The 22,582-nt window shown below is 42.1% G+C and overlaps 2 protein-coding genes across 2 annotated transcripts; both read left to right on the top strand.

Moving 5' to 3' along the window:
• The first annotated feature begins 340 nt into the window (after positions 1-340).
• sufu (suppressor of fused homolog (Drosophila)) lies at positions 341-10,430 on the top strand. Its single transcript, XM_010782401.1, has 12 exons — positions 341-790; positions 1,103-1,237; positions 1,553-1,689; positions 4,652-4,794; positions 5,255-5,340; positions 5,828-5,900; positions 6,891-7,047; positions 7,144-7,246; positions 7,627-7,761; positions 8,707-8,845; positions 8,949-9,017; positions 9,111-10,430. The coding sequence occupies exons 1-12, from the start codon at positions 642-644 to the stop codon at positions 9,198-9,200; spliced, it is 1,416 nt and encodes a 471-aa protein (XP_010780703.1). The 5' UTR covers positions 341-641; the 3' UTR covers positions 9,201-10,430.
• A 1,036-nt stretch (positions 10,431-11,466) lies between these two features.
• Positions 11,467-20,818, top strand: LOC104955158 (probable E3 ubiquitin-protein ligase TRIM8). Its single transcript, XM_010782400.1, has 7 exons — positions 11,467-11,821; positions 12,344-12,942; positions 17,850-17,945; positions 18,671-18,904; positions 19,126-19,157; positions 19,391-19,506; positions 19,628-20,818. Exons 2-7 carry the CDS (start codon positions 12,373-12,375, stop codon positions 20,254-20,256), a joined length of 1,677 nt encoding a protein of 558 aa, XP_010780702.1. The 5' UTR covers positions 11,467-11,821; positions 12,344-12,372; the 3' UTR covers positions 20,257-20,818.
• The last annotated feature ends 1,764 nt before the right edge of the window (positions 20,819-22,582 follow it).

Below are 22,582 nucleotides of genomic sequence, written 5' to 3'. Positions count from 1 at the left end.
ACAAAACAGTATGATGTTGTGAGGACTTTTAAGACTGAGTTAGGTAACACTGACTTAGGTCACACATAGTTACACTGTCAAAAAGGAAAATGAGAACAGTCTACAAGTATATTTTTACAATTGTATTTTAATAGATGTAATACTTATGTTGGTGATAAAAACCTCTTTGCTATTTTATAAAGTATAGATATATAATTTTACATAAATAAAGAATATCAATACGTCTTCAAACACTTTAAATACCCATTTGGCCACTGAAAAACTTTAAAGCCCAACCCTAAAATCACATCTGCTTTCTGTTTGATTGATAGTGTATCAGCCAATCAAAATTAGCAACAAATCCACACAAACCTTAAAACCCATTTGTATTCGCTATAAGTAGCTGTCAATCAACTACGTCACGACCCTCATACAGCCAATGGGGAGGTGGTTTGTGTAGAGGATGAGCAACAGGCTGTTTCCCTGCTGTGTGCTCAGCGGTTGGGGCTAAAAATCATTTTATTCCGTCGGTAAACATTAGTTTTGTGAAGCCTTTATTATTTAGGGCGGTGTTGTTTATGTTGAACTAGGCGTAGATAGCAGAATATAACTGCACATTCGTTGCTTTGTATAGAAAACACAGTTTTGTTTGAGGCCGTGGCATGGATGAGGTACGGCCTACCAGTGGGGCTCCAGCCCACGGACTGGTGCCGATGTTTCCCCCTGGACTGCAGGCTATCTACGGGGAATGCCGGAGACTTTACCCCGAGCAGGCTAACCCGCTTCAAGTGACCGCCATTGTAAAATATTGGTAGGTTTTATTGCTTTTCTGACAAATTTGGAGGCACTAAGTTTGTGGGACAACTTTAGTGATGATGTCTGGACATTTAGCCAGTAGTTACCCTAGCTGCTAAGCTAAACGTTCAGCTAACTATGCCCAGGAACCGTACTGTACGAAACTGCTACTTTGTTATTGGAGAGTTAAACGATTCACCTATAGTAGCTTGAATAAAAACAACTTAAGCTAGCTGTAACTGACTACTTTTGCACAAGTAATTGTCTCCTTTACATAGGTTTGCAAAAGACAGTCGAGTGACAATAACAATCACACTTTTCCCCACAGGTTAGGTGGTCCTGACCCGTTAGACTACATCAGTATGTATCGCAGTGCGGGCTCTCCGGCTCAGGACATCCAGGAGCATTGGCACTATGTCAGCTTTGGACTCAGTGACTTGTACGGGGATAATCGGGTTCACGAGTAAGTACCTAATGTAAATACTTGACTTCCTGTTGCACATGGGAGTTGGGGTAACTTTAACACATTCACATTCATTCATTCATTTTACATTGTGAGCACTCTGGGACATTTGTATATCAAATTTAAGTCTTTCGAAGTAAGCCAAATATTTGCTTGTCAGAAGCCCTTAAATAATATACCAACTACTGACTAAGTCATTGTGATATCCCCAACCCTCATGCATGAAATAAAAAATGAAAGGGATGCTCCTGCTGTTTTTGTTTACCCAGTTTCTTATTGTGTGTTTGTGTGTGTGTGTTTGTGTGTGTGTGTTAGATTCACAGGGACAGATGGACCCAGTGGGTTTGGTTTTGAGCTCACTTTTAGACTCAAAAGAGAGACGGGAGAGACGGCACCACCAACCTGGCCAGCTGAACTCATGCAGGGGTTGGCTCGCTATGTATTCCAGTCAGGTAAGAGCACAGAGGTTAGGAGGGTGGAAAAACAGTGTAGAACATTGATTACTTTTTTCACGGGCACATTTTTGACCCCAATGTATACCATTTGGGTTTTTACATACATAATAACACAACGTTTTCCCCCTTTTGATAATTGTTTAGATGGACAAATACCTAGAAGTCAGAGGCAGTTTTGACCTTTTGCTGTTGATTATTTCCAAGCAAATATGCAAAAAGTACAGCCTTACTATTAAAGAGCATCTTGCCGGTTTTTATTTTTTCTACATTTATGCTTAAACTTGCTTGAAAATTACAATTAAAAAAAGTGAATGCAGGATTTGATATGTTTTACGAGACATAAGGGCTGGAATTCAGAGGGAAAGGAGCAATTTTGAGCTCTGCTTTTAAAAACGGCTTTTTTTAAGGTCATACGTCAAACGCGTCATATTATATCACACAGGGGACACATCACCACTCTCTGACCGCGGGTATAGTAGAGTTGCGTTGAGTAGAGCGGTTGTGTTTTAAGGAGCTGGTATTTTTCGGTAGTTTTACATTGTATTTCACCATTTGTAATCATGGTGCAGTATTGTGTTTGTGCAGGTTGCACAAATACCAGCCTGTCAGGACATCGAGTCCACATTAAAAAGGACCGGAGCTAGCGTTCGTTCCTGGGTGCGTTGTGCATCCACCTCCCTGCAGCACATACTCTCCACAGCTTTATCAGGAAACCGTATTACTTCTCTCTCCCCCCCCCTTCGCTGCTCTCTCTCTCTCTCCCCTCCGGTACACGGCACCGTAAGACATAGTGTAGAGTTGCATTAGGTAACGCTGTGGTGGCTGTACTGCTCCAGCCGTCTCCTTTGTGATTGTTTGTTTCCCCCTGTCTGTGTTGTTTGTGTGTGCGTGGTGGCTGTCACTCCTGGCTCCTGGTTCAACCTCCACTCACCTGCTGCAATCAGCTGTGCACCCTCCCCGACTACACACCTGCTTTCCATCAAGCCATTTACAACGCCATATCAACGGAGGCTCCACAACCTTTCTCCGCCAGATCGTCAAGTATCAGCCGTATCTCGCGTCTCTCCTCCGGTCAGCACCGTAGTGTGGAGTTGCATTAGGTAACGCGAGATACGGCTGATACTTGCGCATTAGTTTCTGTTATGGATCAGTATCAACAGTTCTGCCAGTAACGTTACTATATTATCAATGCTACTTTAGTTATAGCCTGATATATGATTGCTAACTTTACAATGTTGTGATGTGACGTTAGCTAACATTCTGTAGCTAACGCCGGTCACTCACCAAGATAGCTGCCCAGTTCTCCACTGGTTCTCCTCACACCACAGCTCAATTTCTCTCCGATGGCCGTTATTTCTTCTAATCCTTGGCTGCTCCTGGTCTCTTGGACGCCTAGCAGGCTCATAATTATGAGGTTGTGGTCCGTCATATGCATTCGAATATTCATGTTCAACTTCTTCTGTGTCGAAACTAGCATTGGGATCCATGTTTATTAATACGTTACACCGGCCGCTCTCCCCCTTGTGTCCCCCGTGTTACGTCACACGCGGGAGGTCACGTGCCGAGGCTTTTTTATGCGGAAGTGAACATTTCTTACAAAAACGACGCCAAATGTCACTGTAGTGTATATTTCTGTATATTTTTTGGAAAATCTAGTGTATTCATCATTTTCCTACACATTTATTCATAGGTGTCTTTAACCTGGAAGTTGCTCTTTAAATTCTAACAAACTGCTATTTGATAACCGACATCCTAAATGTGATGTTTATGATATATGATATGCTCTATTATAACAAGTGATCTCTTACAATTTTTTTATTATGAATATTTTCGCAGCATTAATGATTGAGGACAAAATCAAAGGCAACCATTTTGATTTAATTCATGAAATACTCATCAGATTCTGTATTATTATTATTATGATATCTGGCTGTTAGCTCTTAGTTTATTTAAAAGCTATTAGTGAAATCAAACTTGATTTGACACGTTAATTGGGCTTGGAAATTTCATTGTCTAGGCGGAGATAACAAATTAAGAGATAATAAAAACACGGTTAGTTCCAGTCCTGCATTTTCACCCTTTACCTGGATAGTGTGTGAGAAAGAGGTGAAGTTTTAGCTGTATCTTTAGTCACTCTTTGTTAATAGTTTGGTAAATGATTCATCTACGAAGGATATGATAGAACAACTCTACGGCTGCAGTTGGCATGCTTCCTTCTCACGTCTGAATGCGAAGAATGTGTCCTTTGTAAAGGCCGCTTGTACATTCAAACACGCAAGAATAGAGGAGTGTGCTGCTGGCAGCCGGCTTAGGTTTAGCGCACATTATTTGTGTTTGCTGGAGCTCAGGGTATTGACAGGAAGTCTAATTTCCCCTTTCTCTCCCTTCACCATTTTAATAGGATTGTTTTTGCCAATGGCAAAGACTGCTGTTGTAGTGTGTAAATGTATACTCTTTGTGTAATATGTATAGTCTGTGCTGCCAAGTTCTTTAAATCCCTAAGTCGTGTATTATAATGTACACAAAAAAGTTTGGTTGAGAGGGGAAGGGGGTTTAAAGGTTGTGAAAGAGAAGAAGGCTCCAGGCTCCCCTCTCCACCCAGCCCTTCTCTGCTATCCAGCTGGGGTCAATTTGCACGTGGGTGGGCTGCTCTCCTGAGCTAAATGAATGCTGATTCCTGGCCATCTTCCCCCTTGCTTTTCTCCTGCAGCAAATCTAGACAGGGTGCTGGTTACCTCCCAAGCAGACAGATTCCTCAGATGGAAATGTAGTTTATTCTTTTATTCTATTTGGTTCTAGAATTCTCTCCCTGCCATTGTTACTGCAACAACTTGTCTTCAGCGACTTTGTACCACCAGTTAACGATAAGAAAGAAAGTTGGACTTGTGAAATAGTGTGTATCTTAAAACAATTTAAATCATGTTTTGCCATACTTAAATAATTCTCCTCTCTTCTACAGAAAACACATTTTGTAGTGGCGACCATATATCGTGGCACAGTCCACTAGACAACAGTGAATCTCGTATCCAGCACATGTTGCTGACAGAGGATCCACAGATGCAACCCGTTCTGACTCCGTTTGGCACAGTGAGCTTTCTCCAGGTCAGTTCAAATATGTGATATTCACGTAATTTAAGTATCCATAATAAAATTCTGTAAAGTTATAGATATTTTACCCAAGAATGTGTGTACACACTAATCTTGTTCTTTAAGTAGGTTTATAGAAATTAGTTAATTAATTATATGTGTAGCAGCAGGGGCCTTCAACTTGTTGTAGTGTCTGTGTCTTCTTTGTGTCAAGTTGTCATATCAGCTGAATTATTAAATTAATATATTATGATGAAGGAGACTTAACTCATTGTGACATTTAGTTAATATTACATAATAGTGGAACCAAACAACAATAGAGATGCTCAAACAGCCACAGTACCCTATCTAGGAATAATTTGTCAATGACATTTGTACAACCTACAGATTTGGTGATTGTGGTAATTTATAGGAATAAAGTAGTACAACCACAGTAGTAAGCAGTACTCAGAGAGTTGCCTCCTGTCTCCTACAGATTGTGGGTGTTTGTACGGAGGAGCTACAGGCGGCCCAGCAGTGGAACGGCCAAGGCATCCTGGAGCTGATGAGAGGAGTCAGACTGTGAGTACAATAAAGTCATGTTTAAGATTTGTAAGTGATACTTCACATATTGGGCTCTGGTTTATTAGGTAAGCTTCTATTTTGTTGCTCAACCTTGCTCATAAGTGATCGTTCAGAAGTCAGAGCAACGCAGGTTCATATTAATGTCAGTCTTAGAAAATGTCATATGTGACAAAGATTGGCAGTAAATACAACTTGACCTGGCACAAGTCTTTAGTTTATTTTTTAACTTTAACCTTGAAACAATGTAGAACACAACTATTTTAGTTGTATAGTATAAATGAGATAAAGATTATTATTTATTGTAAACTAATAAAGTTCATGCCACTCCAGATCCAAGTACAATGTATAGTTTCCAGTTTTAGAAATGCATTGTGATCAGCCATTGAAGCACATTAGCTACTTGTTCATTGATTAACTCTGTGTTAAACATTTATTAATGATTAATGCTATGTGAGACTAATGTTGATGGTTGTCCTGTGTACAGAGCTGGCGGCCCCTGGCTAATCACAGACATGAGGAGAGGGGAGACCATTTTTGACATTGACCCACACCTACAAGTAAGGCTTTATTAAGCTCTGCCACTCCCCGAATTATTGTGTAAGATAAACGGCAATCTTATGTTCCCTGCTAAAAGCTATAAATGAATAACTTAGTGTGAAACCATTGCCCTCTGCTGTTATATGGTGCATGTTGTTTATGGGAAAGATGGTCAGGAGTTCAGATGAAAAGAATCCAAAGCAAACTGATTTTCCCTGTAATTTTAAATAGATAAAAGCAAGTCTTTTATAGATTACAGTGCTAACTGTCAAAGATGTATCCTGGAAATCAAAGAGGCAAAGCGACCCCAATATCTTCAAAGTGACCCTGACATCTACAAAGCATTTTAAACGCATCCCTTAATAGAAAATTAAGTTTTATTTTAAAGGTGACCTATCATGCAAAATGCACTTTTGTATGTCTTTTATACATGAATATGTGTCCCCGGTGTTCCAGGGAACTCACCAAGTGTCAGAAAACACAACCCTCTCTATTTTCCTCCATACACAAATCTCTTAAAAAGGGGCTGCAACGGATCTGATACAGACTGATCCAGATTTGAACACTTCTATGACGTCACAGAAGTGGCGCTACGGCTATTGGGCCAACTCCACCAATCAGGAGGAGACAGCCACGGACATTGCCGTTCCAAAGCGCTGGAGACGCTGTAGTACATATGCCAGGCCTGTAGATGGTGCTGTTCTCACAGAATCAGCCCATGCAAAGACAGTGTTAAATTGAGCGAAATGAGGAATGGCTAAAATGCATGATCTGTTTGGTATTTTGAAAACTAAAAAGTATAAATATGCCTTATATAGGTATGGTCCTACACTATATTATTCAAATATAGCATGATAGGTCCACTTTAATGTAACTTTCATATTATTTTTCTCTTTACAGTATTTAGTGCCCCCTGTTGTCCAAGTAAACTTTGTACAGCATCTGAAGTGAAAATGGTGAGTGTTATTTGAGCTAGTGTTGATGATTGCGTACTATCTTGCTTATCCAAGCAGGAGAGGGTGGATCAGGGTATTGAAACGGAGGGCTCTAACCTGAGTGGGGTCAGCGCCAAGTGTGTGTGGGACGATCTGAGCCGACCGCCAGAGGACGAGGAGGACAGCCGATCCATCTGCATCGGATCCCAGCCCCGGAGGCTCTCAGAAAAAGGTAAGATGCTCTAATTAGGACTGAGCAGATCCACGAGTACTTAACCAATCTGGCACAGGGGTTCAGGTGTCATGCTCTTTGTGTGTGTGTTGACAGACACGGAGCAGATCAGGGAGACCCTGAGAAAAGGCCTGGAGTTTAACACCAAGGCAGCACTACCGCCCATCAGCAGCCAGAGACCGAGCCACGACAGACCTCAGTGAGTGATCCTCCCACGCACCCAAACACACTCTGACTTCAAGACAACTCCTGCCAACATATGCAGCGAATCACAACCTATGACATCCAAACTGTTGGCACTATTGTTTCCTAGCTACAAGCATAATGAAATGGTTTGTCCCTAATTTGTAGCTATTTTTCGGAGGAAGTCTTACGCACAGTAAGGTTACCGCTCCATGAAAGGAGTTGTGAAATATCTGTCTGTCCATTTCCCTTTGCAGACAATTACCAAAGAGCTGCCGTTTCCTTTACATAAGCTGTCAGAGCCATTCTCTCATTGAGGATTGAACCATGATACACTTCCTCACTAATGTTTCCCCTTTTTTGTCGCGCTGTCTTTCCTATTTGTTTGTTTCTTAGGAGTCGGAAGGACAGTTTGGAGAGCGAGAGCTCAGCAGCCATTGTCCCTCATGAGTTGGTCCGAACACGACAGTTGGAGAGCGTCCATCTGAAATTCAACCAGGAGTCAGGCACACTGCTGCCGCTCTGCCTGCGGTACTGCATCTCTCTCTCTCTCTCTCTCTCCATCCAACGCATAATATGTATCCTCTCTTGGAATGCCCCCAAGAGGGATTGATGAAAAATAGGCTTTCCATTCTTCTTGTATGGGTGTGGCATTCAACAACACAGCACATTTATGGTGACACTAGTTTCTCTGATGTTAGAAAGGGGCTTTCTGCAAGTCAGCTTGAAACTCATCATCCTACTTTCACTTTGATAGCACTTTAGTGTCTCCAATAAAAGCTAGCCAGTGAAGTGAACATAAATATATTGAGACATGTGTCTTTCCTGACCCTTGGCTAACTAGAGACGTTAGCGAAGATTATTACTGTAAATTAACTTCATGGCTAAGATAATAACTATCTTTTTCTGCTCACTTACCCAACAATAAGTGTCAAATTGCAGACATTTGATAAGAACAAAGGTCATGATTTGCTGGATTAGAACTTTAATTTCAGTGATCATAAAGTCGATAGTTAAGTTGCCTTTTTATTGTACATTAGTATCACATAATCAATATATTTTCACCATGTCAGCCAACTTTCATCTACGTTTTTGAATGTGTAAACACCAGTGGCTAATATATTTTGCAGACAAAATACCATCCAAGCACTGTCGGCACAGACAGCAGACAAACCTGCCTCGTGTTATCTCTGTCTGAGGAAAGAACAATACAGATGTTAAACTGAGACTTTTGTGTGAGACAGGGAGAGATATGTAGGGAGTTGGGAGCGAAAACACGGTGTAAAGGACTCATGTATTTGATACTGCCATGAGACAAGATTAGTTAGGATATCTCTGTACATGTTGTTTCTACCAGTGAAGTTTGATACCGTCACATTTAAAGAGAAGTAGTGTATGGCTAAAAATAAAGGGAAACACTCAGGCACCTATCGTTACATTTGTATTTTATAAAGCTTTTAATGTATTCTGTTACAGGGGCCGGTTGCTCCATGGGAGACACTTCACTTACAAAAGCATCAACGGAGACACAGCCATCACATTTGTGTCTACTGGAGTTGAAGGAGCTTTTGCTACAGAGGAGCATCCTTATGCCGCTCATGGCCCCTGGCTTCAGGTACACACACACACCACACTTGCACTCGCACATAAACTCAAGGATTCCTTGTGGTGAGTTCATATTTAATTAACGTATTTTACCTTTTGTTCTCCCTGTACAGATATTGTTGACTGAAGAGTTTGTGGAGCAGATGCTGGGGGATTTACATGAACTGAACACTCGTGAGGAGGCAAGTGAAAGATTCCCTGCATTTTAGTTTTATTTTCTGTTTGGTTTTATTAAATGGCCTGTTTAACCCTTTATATTCTTTCTGTTTGTGTAGACAAAGTTACCAAAGGAGTACAGTTGGCCAGAAAAGAAGCTGAAGATCTCTGTCCTACCAGACTCTGTGTTTGATAATCCACTGCAATGAGACAGAGACACTTCCTCTCTAGAAACACCAGCAGAAACACACTTCCAGAGTGTCCATTTTGAGCAGGAGACCTCCGACCATGCAGCGACCCTGAGCTTTCAGAAATGTTGTTCCCCTGTGGACGGCCAGAGACTGAAAATGATCTGAGGGAAGGTCTAAACTCTTTTGACTTCCTGCATTCTCAGACTAACCCTACAGTTCACAACGTTTCTCTTAGGCTTGAATACTTTTGAGAATGTCAAACCAGCCGGTCCAGATGGTTAACAATCATTATATGTGACACACTAGCTGTAGGGCAAAACAGGAAGTTGTCATTCCTCCAGTAAGGCCTGCCACATCTGAGGTCCAAAATAAAAGTCACATACAGTTGATACCGCATCCTGTGATCACTAGACATGGTGTCTCCGGAGATGACTGTTACAGTTCTATTTATTCCACTTGCCTTTAGAAAGGAAGGAAAATGCACATGTTGAACATTCTTACCAGTGTTTATTTCAATTGAGCTCATGTGTATAGTATTTACAAATGCTGGACATTTTTCTCTTGTGTGTTTGTGGACATACCAAAGTTTTACCTGTTGGCATTCTGCTGCCAATACTGTCTGTGTCAAATGTGTCATGATTTTTCTAATAATGACATGATGGACTGAACTATGATTAACTCAAATTCACTGCGTGTGACTGCCCTGGCACAGGGGATCTCTCTTTTTTTTTTTTTTCACACATGATGCTTTTAAAAAAAATCAAATACATCAAGTTTGTTGTAAATGTTTGAATATCAGGAATCCATTGTCACTGTCTTAAGTGTAGTCGCCAGTAGCCACATACATATTTGGTTGTCAGTAGGACCTGCTTAAAATTGAGTTGGGAGTAAAATTCCTCAGTGCCTCGTGTTTAAAATGACTACATATTCTCTGTTGACCTTTAATGCTGCCTACAGTCCTAGATTTGTTAAACACTAGTCATTTTAATCAAGACTGCTGCGTTCAGGCTTTTTCTGAGGGTCATTGCATTCCATTTCAACACTAAAACAGAGAAAGGACTACTTTTACTGAAAAACTGTACTATTATACAACATGTCATGGCATCTTATTTTTGTTTCCTTTTTTATTCAGAGTGATAAATGTAAAGTTTAGACATTTTTTTATATGGTATTTTGTAATGACTGTCCTATGACTGAACTGCCTGATTGTAATCCTAAGTGCATTAAAGTGTGTAGGTATTTACTGTGTGCGTGTGGTTGACATTCGGCCCCTGTACAGACAACAATCTTTTTTTATGCAATGGTTTGTGTTTATTCATAGTTGTGTGCAAGTTAAATTCAAAAATGATTTGATACATTTTTCTTCTTAAATTGTAAAACCAATAGCCATAGGAGATCAAGTCTTAAATTATTAAAACATTATTAGTAAAAATGTAAGGAAATTATTGTACTACTGAGATATGATAGATGCTGTATTATTAAATGTTTAGTTGATATTTTTTTGACAGAGTGAGTTGAGTATCCTGTAGCCTGGATACTCAACTCACTCTGCCAGGGGCCCACTTTAGCCAAATGAAAGAAGGCCGGGTGCCTTTTCATAACATCTAGGGCTTAGGTGAGACCTTTCAGGGGGAACCAGCCCTGGAACAGTTTTTATTCAAAGCTATTAGGCTTAAAATTATGCTTTTTATAATTAACTCTTAATTACATTAAAAGTACAACTTGAATTTCCACTGTCAAATTCATGATGGTGATTATTTATTGATTAAAAACATAATGATCATGTAGCCTATGTATTGTCTTGTAAAAAATGAGACGCATTAAAAAGAAGAATTAAGAAGTAGGCCTACTTGAGCGTTAGTAATGTTGAAACAAATGTACTTTTGCTTTCTAGTTGAATTAAAAGTCAATAACACGAGCAAATTTTGTCACAATCCCTTTGGCTGGTGTTAACCATGTTAACCCAAACAGTTAACAGTAAAAACCTGGCAACCCAATATACAATCCATCTATAAGCATTATTAACTATTAACAAAAATATATTAGCCATTTAAGACTTTGTTTACACAACCAAATATACAATTCTACTCAAAACAAAGACGTTAACCATGATTCAACCTTTATTTGTTTAAATATTCTCCTAATGCACAGCACTTGTACCCTGTTATGGCCCCCTGAGAGCCTCTGTCCGTGCCAGCATCGACTTCAGTATATTTTAGAAACGGGTTGAGCAAAGGAGGGACAGGTCACACAAATGTCTCCCGGTCATGAGCAGTCTCTCCGGTAGAGTTTGCTGTGGCTGTTCCCTTCCTCCACTCGGCTCCTCCCCGCCTTGTATCGGTTCTGTGACGGGTCACGTTATCGGAGGAGGGCAGTCGGTGTGGAAGCACTGAGCTCCCTGCCGACGAGTCACCGTCTGCCTACACTTACCATAGAATATTACTCAGAGTTGACGGGAAAGCGAAACCATCGGAATAACAGCCGGGAATCGAATAAAATCCGGGGTGTGTGGAGCAGTTCGTCGGACACACGGCCGTAATCCCCCCGCCGGAGCCGGATCTCACCGCGGGCTGCTGGATGCGAAGCTCGGCATTATAGGTGCACCGGAGTCCTCTAACGACATGGGAAATACATAGTTGGTAATGTTGCTTTTCTTCTTACAGACTGCGTCTTATATGTTTCATTAGATACTGTTTTATATCAAAATAAACACTGTGTTAGCGTAGAAATACATTTTCAGTGTAGCCCAGTGTGACATTCTATTAGTCCCTTTTACAGCGTTATTCCGTAGCAAGTTGTCACTTGCTATAAAACGCCACAGCTTGCAACGTCCTGTCGTGAATTCCCCAGCGAAAATTCATAAAGCAAATGTTATAATGTCATTGTACGTTATGTGAATACTTTTATAGTGATAACAGTTTGGCATGTTTTGTCGAAGTCTCACGGTGGTTGCACTTTAATTGGACATTTGACACTGATCTACTCTTAATACGCATTTACCTCAAAATAATTTCTTTACCTTTTGCCATTTTGGATACTATGTTAATCAAGAATAAATAAGACATTGGTAGCCTACGCTTAGTTCTCACAAAGGTATTCCTATATATTTCAAAAGATAATCGATAATATTAAAAAATAATTCTCAGTTTTTCTATTTTTAGCCAACATCAGTTTGGATCCAGCTGAAGCCATGGATGAAAGTTGGAAAAACTGCTTCGAAGAGGAGCTTCTGTGTCCCATCTGCCTGAATGTTTTTGAAGAACCCATCCAGCTCCCATGCAAGCACAACTTCTGCAAGAGTTGCATCTCTGAGGCCTGGGCCAAGGAAAATTCTGCGGTCCGCTGCCCCGAATGCAACCATGACTACGAGCAGAAACCCACACTGGAGAAGAACTTTAAGCTGGCCAACATAGTGAAGACGTTTAACGCGTTGAACACTGAGAAAGTCCCTGCCGTGCTGCACTGTGTCCTCTGCAGACGAGGCCCCCCGCTGCCTGTGAGGAAGGTCTGTCTGCGCTGCAAGGAGCCCTGCTGCCAAACTCATATCCAGACTCACCTTCAGCAGCCCTGTGCGGCCCCTGGCCACCTGTTAGTGGACGCTGAGGAGCTGAGCGCTTGGACATGTCCCAGTCATGAGGAGTACAGGCTGCTCCACTGTGAGGAGGAGCAGGTGGCTCTGTGTCCGTTCTGCTGCATCTCCCACTGCACTAACCAAAGACACACAGTCTGCGATGTGGATACGCAACGCATACAAATGCAGGTAACCCACAAATTCTCTCCTACTCACCCAATCACTTGAAACCATCAGCTGACTGGCAGGTGACTGTCAAAATATTTGATTTCCTCCATGGATTCTCCTGTAAATATCACGGAAGTATTCAGATTATTTGATTTCCTCCATCGATTCTCCTGTAAATATCAAGGAAGCATTCAGATTGTCTTATTTTCTACTTCCTCTGGTCTCCTCTGATGTGAGAGGACTGGACAGGTGAAAACCCCCCCATCAGAGTAGATGATAGCAAACACATTCACACACATGCAGGCCTACAACCCACACTGCTTTTAACCTTGATCAAAACACCCATTCCACACCTTTGCCACGCCTTCACATTAGCCGCCCTGTGCCCTCGGCTAAGTGCTGTGATGCAATCTCCATCCACCGGAAATGATGACCCCTGTGCACTGGGGGTGGATCCACAGTTTGTTGATGGAAGCTACCCTGATCAGTTTCAGGATTTGTTCAGGAGGAAATGCACAATAGCAAGGCTTTAGAGGCTGATCTAAATCAACTGATATACTCATTTTGAGAAGGAATTGTGGTGCAAGAAAGTATACAACTTTGAATGTCAACCGTTTGCCACCAGGAGTTGGAACTTTTAAATGAGACTGTGAGGAGAATACATTCTGCAGTGTGTTCATCTAACTGAAAGCAGGTAAACAAAGGACTGCTTTGGCAGGGTTGATCTCAGGATGCATAGAGGAGTGTGTCTTGCATAAAACCACAGTGTTACATTTTGCCTGAGTCTACGTATTTGTTCAGTCCACTCTCCTATCACAAGTCTAATGTAAGTGGCAAGGTGTAAAAAAACAGCCACCCACACTGCTTTATACACATTTCTTCCCTGTTCTTCCCTATCAGTGAAGGGGCGGAAGTGAGAATCAGATTAGTTTTAGCATCTGCCGTGTCTTGTTGACATATTTGGTGATCTTATTATTCCAGTTGGGAAAGTTACAGGCACATTTCTTTCCAGTGTGGGGATCACAAATGGTTGAAATCTTTGGTAGAAACTGTTTCTCTGGTTCAGAGCTATTATTGGGACAAAAGATGTCTGTTCAGCCCTTTCCACAGCTGCTCTCTACACACACATGCACACACCCACCCATCTTTTCTGTTTTTTCACAACTGTATGTTCGCAGATACGTGGAGTTATCCAGGAGCTCCTGGCTCTTTTCACATTAACACTGTCCATGCTTGGGCCTACAGACACAAAGTGCACTCTCATACTGATAAAGTTAGGCTTCCTGTATGCTGGTTCATTTCTTAAAGTAATTTAGGCCAGGGCGCCTTCTCTTCATTTCTTACTAAGAGGTCGTTCTCCTTCACAGAACTGTGGTCTATTTCTGTAAAAGGATTTGAAATTCCCCTGGCAGCCCTCCTGTTACTTTTGGGATAAACAAAAAGGGAAAAACCAATGTAGCTATGATCAAATCTTTGGTTGTCTTTGGCTCTCAAAGGAGGCACTTGCAGTAACCTTTCGCATGCTTGCTGGTAATTTCATGACGAGAAAGGCAGAGTAATATAATAGTTATGTCGTCCCTGGGACCGGCGGAGGAGGAGCCCTCCCACACAGCCTCACCTTGGTTTTCTCAGGCAGGAAACCGTGGCTCATGGAGGCTCTGCCGTTTGCAGATTCTTGTCTTTGGGCTGGAGTGAGTCAGGTCCCCAGAATGCTGAGGGCAGTCCATTGACATCAGACGTGGGGAATAGTTGTCAGTTGATTGTGAAAGAGGCTCTCTGTTCATTGAGCCTGAGGCTCCTCATTTAAACATGAGCTTCCTGGCAACCCGCGGGTGTCTGGATGCCTAAATAGGACAGTGGGGAAAGTGATCATTGGTGGATTTAATCTTGATAAAGGTAGGCTTTCACGCTGCTACAGAGAGATCCGCAACCAGACAGTTCCCTCCTGTCCTCTTATGCTATTTCAAGCACACAAGACAAAAAAGGGAATTGGAGGAAACATGACAAAATGAGGAAGAAAGAGCAGAAACATCCAGGCCCAAAAAGAAGTCATGCACCATAGCGATCACACAACAAAGTGTTCTATCCTGTTTCCTCCCATAAGATACCACTGAGCTTTATGCACTGTTTGTGAAGACAGTTGTTAGTATTGCAAGGGTGCTGACTAAAAAGTATTGTGAAAACAGTACATGAAAAACTGGATGAAACAAGAAACACAGCCAAGTAAGTAGGTAGCAGAGCGGGTTCGCACGACAAAGTCAGGGTTGTTTAAAGAAGATAATCATAAGTGTATGAAGTAGAGGTGTGTGATGTGTATGTCAAACATGATTAAGGAACACACACACTTTCCAACATGAATGCTGGCAGTCTCATGTGAGAAGGTCTCCACCTCTTTAGGTGCACAAAGAAGTTAACGTTGCCTGCAACAGAAGCTCTTTGGGCGTCTTCTTATGTGTTTTGAAGGCTTATGAATGAATGTATTTGAACTGGTTTTGCCTCAATCCTCATTTACACTCTTCACTTCTGCAATCTTCTGCTTCTATTTCATTGGTAAAATGCAAAAATAATCGATCAATTCATACCAATTGTCCACCTGAATCCAGTGCTTGTGTTGTTGGACAATAAACAAAGTTATTGTAGATAGTTAAAAAAAAAAACTTTACTGTTATCGGGCACGCTTGTAAAACTTCTGTTACGCCAGCCGCGCATGGTGAGGACTCCTCTGAGCGAGGGGAAGGTCCTGGAAGGTACCACGGCGTTACCACGGTTTTGCACTCAGCGACTCGTCACTGTGGCCTTGTAAAGGGAGGGGTGAACGAGGAGGGGGTATTCAGTTGTTAGCAATCTGCAACTGCTCTCCAGTCCAGTGAGGAGTCATATTATCCATAGGTTTTATAGGCTCCAAAAACAAGCAATGTAAAAGAATAGTGTCCAATGGGCTGAGCTTTGCCGAAGTTACAGGGAAAGGTATTGAACGCCTTATGGGCTTTTATTTCTCCGAACATGAATCACAAAGAATGCTATTCATGTAGATCAAATCTCACGGCATACAGTTACCTTAGGGCTAAATAACAACCGTCTTGTTGCCGCACCAACTATCTAATTTATAATTTTATGATGGTGGGCTTGCTTCAACAGCTCTGGTTAGTCCCAGTCTCTTGTGCTCTCTATAAAGGCCCCGGTATTACACCATCAAATAAAATGAACTTTAGATTATTCTAGCGAGACCCCCTTAAATGCTGACTGTCTGAACTGCATTAGGGATGCGGCGATGAATGCATGGTCATATTATTGGAAATTCAATGTTTTCTTCGAAGCACTTAAAGCTGCACTGATCAATACTTCTGCTTGAACAATAGATTAAACGAACAACAGAGGAATCACCTAACTCTTCAGCTCCACAGGGTTTTTTAGTGTCTTTCAATTCATTATTTTGGTTATATGGCTGTATATCAACTTTGTTTCACCCTCACTGCTCTCATCAGCAACATTTCCAGCCGCAGCTAGGAAAGGAGCTAGGCAAACAGCTTTAATAAACCTGTGTACACTTCCTGCTCAGCAAAGCAGACTGACACATCTAGTTACTAGCTAACATTTTACAAGTTAGTTTAGCTGCTAAAAAGCCAGCTAGGAGTTGGCGGAGACCAAAACTGTGCTTAGAGCAGAATGAGTATATAGACTAGTGTTTTTTACGTGGTATTTCTCATGTTACTGCGTCCTTTGTCAATAGTCCAAAGTCCATTTCATAATCCAAGTTATCTTAGATTGCGACCATGTGAAGCAGAGGAAACAGAAATATTTTCCCAAGTGAACATTTGAGCACTTCTTCACTACAAAGGACGGTTTTAGAGGACATGCAAACAAGCAAATCAGGGTGTATGTATTGCCTTATGTCCTTTAGAGAGTTTTTTCGGTTTTGTTTTTGAAAACGGACTATTTGAAGGGTTCACTCTGGTATAGTTTGCCAGCCAGTTGTTGAACATAAGACTCCACGAGTGTTATAAGCAGCTGAAGAGGCCTGTTGCTGTGATACCACAATGTAGCTTCCCTGAAACATGCTCACTAGAGACCGCAGGAATGTCCTCCTTCTCCCTATCTTGATTTTTTTTAATTCAAACTTTCCCTCTGTTGGTTTCACTCTCCTTTTTGTACGTCTTTCTCGCTTTCTTTCTGTCCGTTCTTGGCATGTGCAAGCAGAGCCCTATAGCACTTTTCACCCCGTTCCCATTCTCCCATGCACACTCAAGCGGAGGGAGAGAGCGGAGCCGGGCATTATGCACACAGACATGACAATCTGTCACTGACACAGAGGCCAATGCAAACAATGGGAGCAATGCATGTGGCAAAATTAGGAAGCAGAGAGGGGTAGTGAGACGCCCCCGCTTTCTGTTCCCCTCCTGCTCCCTCACATACACATTAGCTTCCACATATAAATACATACACAAGGCTTTGTTGCCATGACAGCGGGTTTCCTCTTATTTGGGCATGGTGCCTTTCCCCAATGCAGAAACAGTTCATTAAAAAGCGTACCTGCCCGCCCCTGTTCCTAGTTAGCTGTCAGCCGGTGACTGTAGATTGATTTCCCTCTCCTGCAGTAAATGGAGAAGGATTATGTTTACCGGCTCTTTCTGCACTCTCATCGAGCCCACAGAGGAAGTAGGCTCCAACAATGGACTGTCCTTGATGTAGCACACGGCCTGTGATCAACTTAAAAGCTATCAGAGATGGATTTGTGCCATTGTGTTTGCTGGTGTGCTCTTATCGATAAATGCATGTGGTTGCTCCTGGCAGCTGCCGTTTCCTCCGTCTGATCAGAAATGTGGCGTTTTAGTGACTCATGAATAGCAGCCAGGATTTAAGTTTCAAGAAGAGTTCATATTTTTTGTTGTATCTCTGTAATCCATCCATTGTATGTCCTCTCTCCACAGGCCATGCTAATGAGGCAGCAGGGCAGGCTGGACGGGCGTGTTCAGAACATCGATGAGCAGCTCACCAAGCTGGAGTCAGACAAGACTCTGGTGAAGGTACAATACTTATTATATATATATAATCTATGTATATATATTTCATGTACTTTCTGAGACACCATTCTGAACAGTATCATTACTTGTCCCTTGGCTCTTTAGCACCATGGGGGTTCCTGTGCTATAATTTCTTCCACACGCTGCTCTAATGAAATGATGACAATGTACCTTTTGTTCACTGTTGTAAAACGAAAAGAAAATGTAATTTATTTCTAGGTTTTAATGGCTGGTGCATTGGGATGGAAATGCTTTTTGCAAGTAAATGTTCACCTTCTAAAAGCACTGATTCCACATAATGAAGTCAGAAAATTCAATTTTAACCTATAGTTGCTGAACATATCGATTCACTACTGTTTTTTGAAGCATTTATTTTAAATCCCGGGACTCAACTCTAAATTAGTGCTAGCTTAGCTTAGATGCTAATGCTAAGATACTGCAGCAATACTGTTATTGGTATAAAGGGTTAATGGGTTTGTTACAATTGGCACTTTACGAATGTTATATTCTACCTTCAGGCAACTTTCAAAAGATAGATTAAAGACAGAATGGTCAAATCAAAAGTGATGACATTTCACAGGCACAACAAAAGCTACTACTCAGCCATTAAAGACATTACTGTGATTTCCACAGTCATACTCTCCATTCAATTAATGTTGTCATATGAAAGAGGTGGCGTGTGTGTTTGGTACAAGTGAATGTGTTTGTAAATCAACTTTCCTCCACAGGATGCGGTGTCTGAACTGAAGGAGCGAGCGAGAGCCCAGTATCAGAGGATGCATGCGCTGCTAGAGGCCAACCAGAGTGAAACCCTGCAGTTACTGGAGAGCACCTACACCGCGTATGTTAGGAAAAACTCCCAGCAGGTTTTGCAGCTCAATGAAAGGCGCCAGGAAGCAGAAAAACTCCTGAGCTCAGTGCAAACGTTCTTCAAAAGGGCAGAAGGCATTAACTTCATGAAGGTACAGGGCATTCATGTCTTTTCAGCCACGCAAACAAAACACAAACAGAATATATGGCGGATTTTCAAGAACACAATAGCATTGTCACACACATAGCTCATTTATTACAAATGAAGATACATGTTGTTCACATTGTGAGTAGGTCTATTGTCTATGTATTTCTTCATAAGCTGTTAGATTGTGGGTCTGACTAACTTGTGCATCTTAATTGATTTTTTTAGAACACAAAACCATACCAGCTGCTAATGGACAGGTAAGGATTTCTTCTTCTACTCTATTTCATTTTACCGGTATGTGATTGTTTAGTGTTTGTCATGTGTAAGAGTATACGTTACCTCAGAAGTATACATACAATACAGAAGTACGCTTCCAGTAATCCAGTCTAATGAAACGCAAGTGTCAAGGTGCACAATGCATCTGAAGCAAGTGTGCAAACTACATTGAATGTGGTCCACAATACTATATGTGTGTCTCTTTCATCTTTAGGTCAAACTCACACCTAAGTGGTTCTCTGCCTGCACTCAGAGTGGGCCAGCTCAACTCTCAACATCTGATATCAGAACTTTCAACAAGAGAAAAGAACATGCGAAAAATGTTGGAAGGTAAGATACTATAACGATGTGTAAATACAAATACATTTGTACGATGTTCAACAACGATCTCCAAGATGTTGTATGTTCATATTTAACTGTAAACACTTTCTGCCTCACTTTCCATTCTCAGAGCCGTTCAACGACACGCCCCTTCTTGAGATGTTGCCGTCTCACAGCACCCCCGCTGGCCCCCACATGGGGACTAGTTCAGGACCACAGAAGAGGAAATATGGCATGGCTTTTCTGGACAGTAACACACCAAACTCCGCCTCCCAGGAACCTCCACCCTTGCTCTACAGCAGCAAAAAGCCCTTCCTGTCTGATCAGAGTCATCATGCCCTGTATTCCTCTGAGGGTCTCTCCCAGCATCCTCACGGTGGTCCCGGCCACAGCCGCCTGCTTGACGCTGCCGCCCATCACATGGTGGGTCTGGGGTCCAGCTCTAGCCACCACTCAGGGACCATTTTCCCCTCCTCTCATTTCCCCAGTGGAGGTGCCTCGCAACAAGCCATGTACGAAGGGAGGAAAGTACTGATGTGCAGTCTGAACAACTGCTGCTGCTCCCGGGCCCCGGCCCCTCGTGCCCGGCCCCCGTACCCAGCCTCGGACTCCTTCCCCTCCATGACCTCTCAGGAGTTCCCCCCCCACGCCCCGCTATCTTCAAGCCAGCCTCTGCAGCATTTCCCCATGACAGCCAGGCACCCTGACTTCTACGGGCTGTACGGCCAGTCTTCAAACAAGCATTATGGGACCAAGTAATAAACCACAATCAGCGTTTATTTTTGTTCTTTGTTCCTTTTCATTTAGGATCAGAGATATGTTATCAGTTTGTGTCTCCAACATACGTTCATGATAATGTTATTTGGACTTTTACTTGACCCCGTTTTCGGGAAACCATGCCCTGTTAACGTTAGTACTCCTGTTTACTTCCTGAATCATAATAATGCTCTAATTAAAACGGTTTGTGTTTTTATTTATTTCAATTTGACTGGAAGTGCTTATGTGAATAATGTAGTCTTAAATCCATTCAGGCAGTGAACAAAAGAAACAACATATCCTTCATCATGAGTCCTGACATGGGACTTCAGTGCCTAAAAAGACTGTTAACACGCTCTTATTGTACTTGCAAGTTCCTAGCTCTTGATTATTTCATGTTTGCGGCGAAAAGCAAGCATGGAGCCTCTCCATGCACTCCAAAGTCCATGTGGCTTTAGAAACACTGGACTCCAAATGCTTGTCAGGTTTTTCATACATTTTTATACAAGATTATGAATAAACCAAAATAAGTGGAAAATGTTGAATAAACAAGCATATAAATTAACATTTTGTTGTATTTTAAGCATTGGTTTACACATTTTAATGTAATCCTGTGGGCTTTTATCCATATTTATATTATAAACTTCAAAGTGGGGCACAGAGGTCTGTTTTTACTGAGCAGCACGTTGTGCGATCTGTTTAAGCTAAGAGGTTTTACAGTTTTACTCAGTGGGTTACAGTTGAAAAGTCAGAGCTTCCTGTAAAAGAAAGGAAAGCTATGATTACAGTGCATCCCACCCTACATTTTACACACAGTCTATTCATAGGTTCTTGTAAATGTTGAGGTGGATGACCACATGTTTAGGATATTCTGCAGTCAGAGCAACGTGGTGCAGGAGGTTGGGGCGATGATTTGTTACAGACCAGACCACAGAGGGCCCATTATCTGCCAATTTAGGACAGTTCACTTCCTTGTCAACATCCTGGTCTCTTGCAAAATCTCTGTCTCATCCCTCTTTGTCTCATTATTGGAGCTCATTGTCAAGTTAGGTCAGAGAACAGGAATAACTGATGAGCAGCAGCAGCACCTCCCTCCCCTCACCTCACTCTCTTCCTCTCCCGGGGTATCATCTGCCGGGGCTCGACACGGAGGAGGAGGAGGGTTTGAGCGGCGGAAGATATAGGCGCAGAGTTTTAATGAGGGTTGGGACAGCATAGTCATCTACTTATCTGTCACTCATACTCTTTTCATCATTCCCCTCCCCCTCAGCTAGACGGTGTGATAGAGGGAGCGAGCTGAGGGGCGGGGTGGAGGGCTTAGAGGGAGGAGAGGAGAAAGGGAGGAATGATTAGAGAGGGGGGAACAGAGCAAGTGAGGCACATCACTTATTTATGGGTTATAAAATGTTCTGCCCGCCTGTTTCGTTCTCCTTTTTCTCTTGTCCATACTGTTTTTCTTCATTCAAATTCAAGAGCGTGAATAGTAAAAATTACTGATACGCTTTCTAAAGAGCCCGGCCCCCTCTGGCAGTGAAAACATGAGGTAGAGAGGAGTAGGAGGAGCTGAGGTTTAGTTACAGTGTGCCATGAATCTGACATTTATTGTGTGTGTGCGTGTATGTGGAAGACTATTAGCATTCCCCTTGAGCATCGTTCCTTCTGTGTGTGTTATTAATAAAACATACAGATATCCTGAAGGGGGCCATACCACTCATTTAATACATAGAGATATTTTCATTCATAGCTACGTGTTAATATCTGTTTTTTAAACTGTAAAAACATCAAAGTAAGGGATTTCAATGACAAAGACAGCTGAGTTTAGTCTTATTTCGATTTGGAATACGAAACATCTTTGGTGTTTTAGCATTCATTTGAATGCCCTCAACAGATCTTTATACAGTCTTAAAGTCATTTATCAACATTTGAGGTAGCACTAGCTTGAAAAAGGCATTTAGCTTTGTGAGTGTTTTGTTTGTGCCACTCTATAGGCAGCGTTGGTGCGAGTCGTATCCTGTTGTACGAGCATTGTGTGCTGAGGTGTCACGGGACCATCAGCCAGATACTGTGGTTCCTCATATATGTGCAGAAGGGAGGTTACATATAGGGTAAAGTGTGATGCACTTGACAGCTGCGCTCTGTTGTGGCAGGTGTGTTGGAGCTGTATGTGTATGAGTAGGCTACAACACGCCCCTGCCTGCAAAAGGACGTGAGTCTGTAGTGTATGCGTGTGTGTGTGTGTGTGTGTGTGTGTGTGTGTGTGTGTGTGTGTGTGTGTGTGTGTGTGTGTGTGTGTGTGTGTGTGTGTGTGCAAAGGGCTGAGGAAATGAGT

This window comes from Notothenia coriiceps, unplaced genomic scaffold, assembly GCF_000735185.1.
Source record: "Notothenia coriiceps isolate Sejong01 unplaced genomic scaffold, NC01 NC01_scaffold00024667, whole genome shotgun sequence".
Classification (NCBI taxonomy): Eukaryota; Metazoa; Chordata; class Actinopteri; order Perciformes; family Nototheniidae; genus Notothenia; species Notothenia coriiceps.
The sequence above is the reverse complement of the archived record's forward strand: the minus strand, read 5'-3'. Positions and strand labels throughout refer to the sequence as shown.

Coding starts and splice junctions, on each gene's coding strand:
- sufu (XM_010782401.1), top strand. CDS start 642: ATGGATGAGGTACGGCCTACCAGTGGGGCTCCAGCCCACGGACTGGTG. Junction 791..1,102: donor ACCGCCATTGTAAAATATTG/GTAGGTTTTATT, acceptor TTTTCCCCACAG/GTTAGGTGGTCCTGACCCGT. Junction 8,846..8,948: donor CTCATGGCCCCTGGCTTCAG/GTACACACACAC, acceptor CTCCCTGTACAG/ATATTGTTGACTGAAGAGTT.
- LOC104955158 (XM_010782400.1), top strand. CDS start 12,373: ATGGATGAAAGTTGGAAAAACTGCTTCGAAGAGGAGCTTCTGTGTCCC. Junction 18,905..19,125: donor AAGGCATTAACTTCATGAAG/GTACAGGGCATT, acceptor TGATTTTTTTAG/AACACAAAACCATACCAGCT. Junction 19,158..19,390: donor TACCAGCTGCTAATGGACAG/GTAAGGATTTCT, acceptor TTTCATCTTTAG/GTCAAACTCACACCTAAGTG.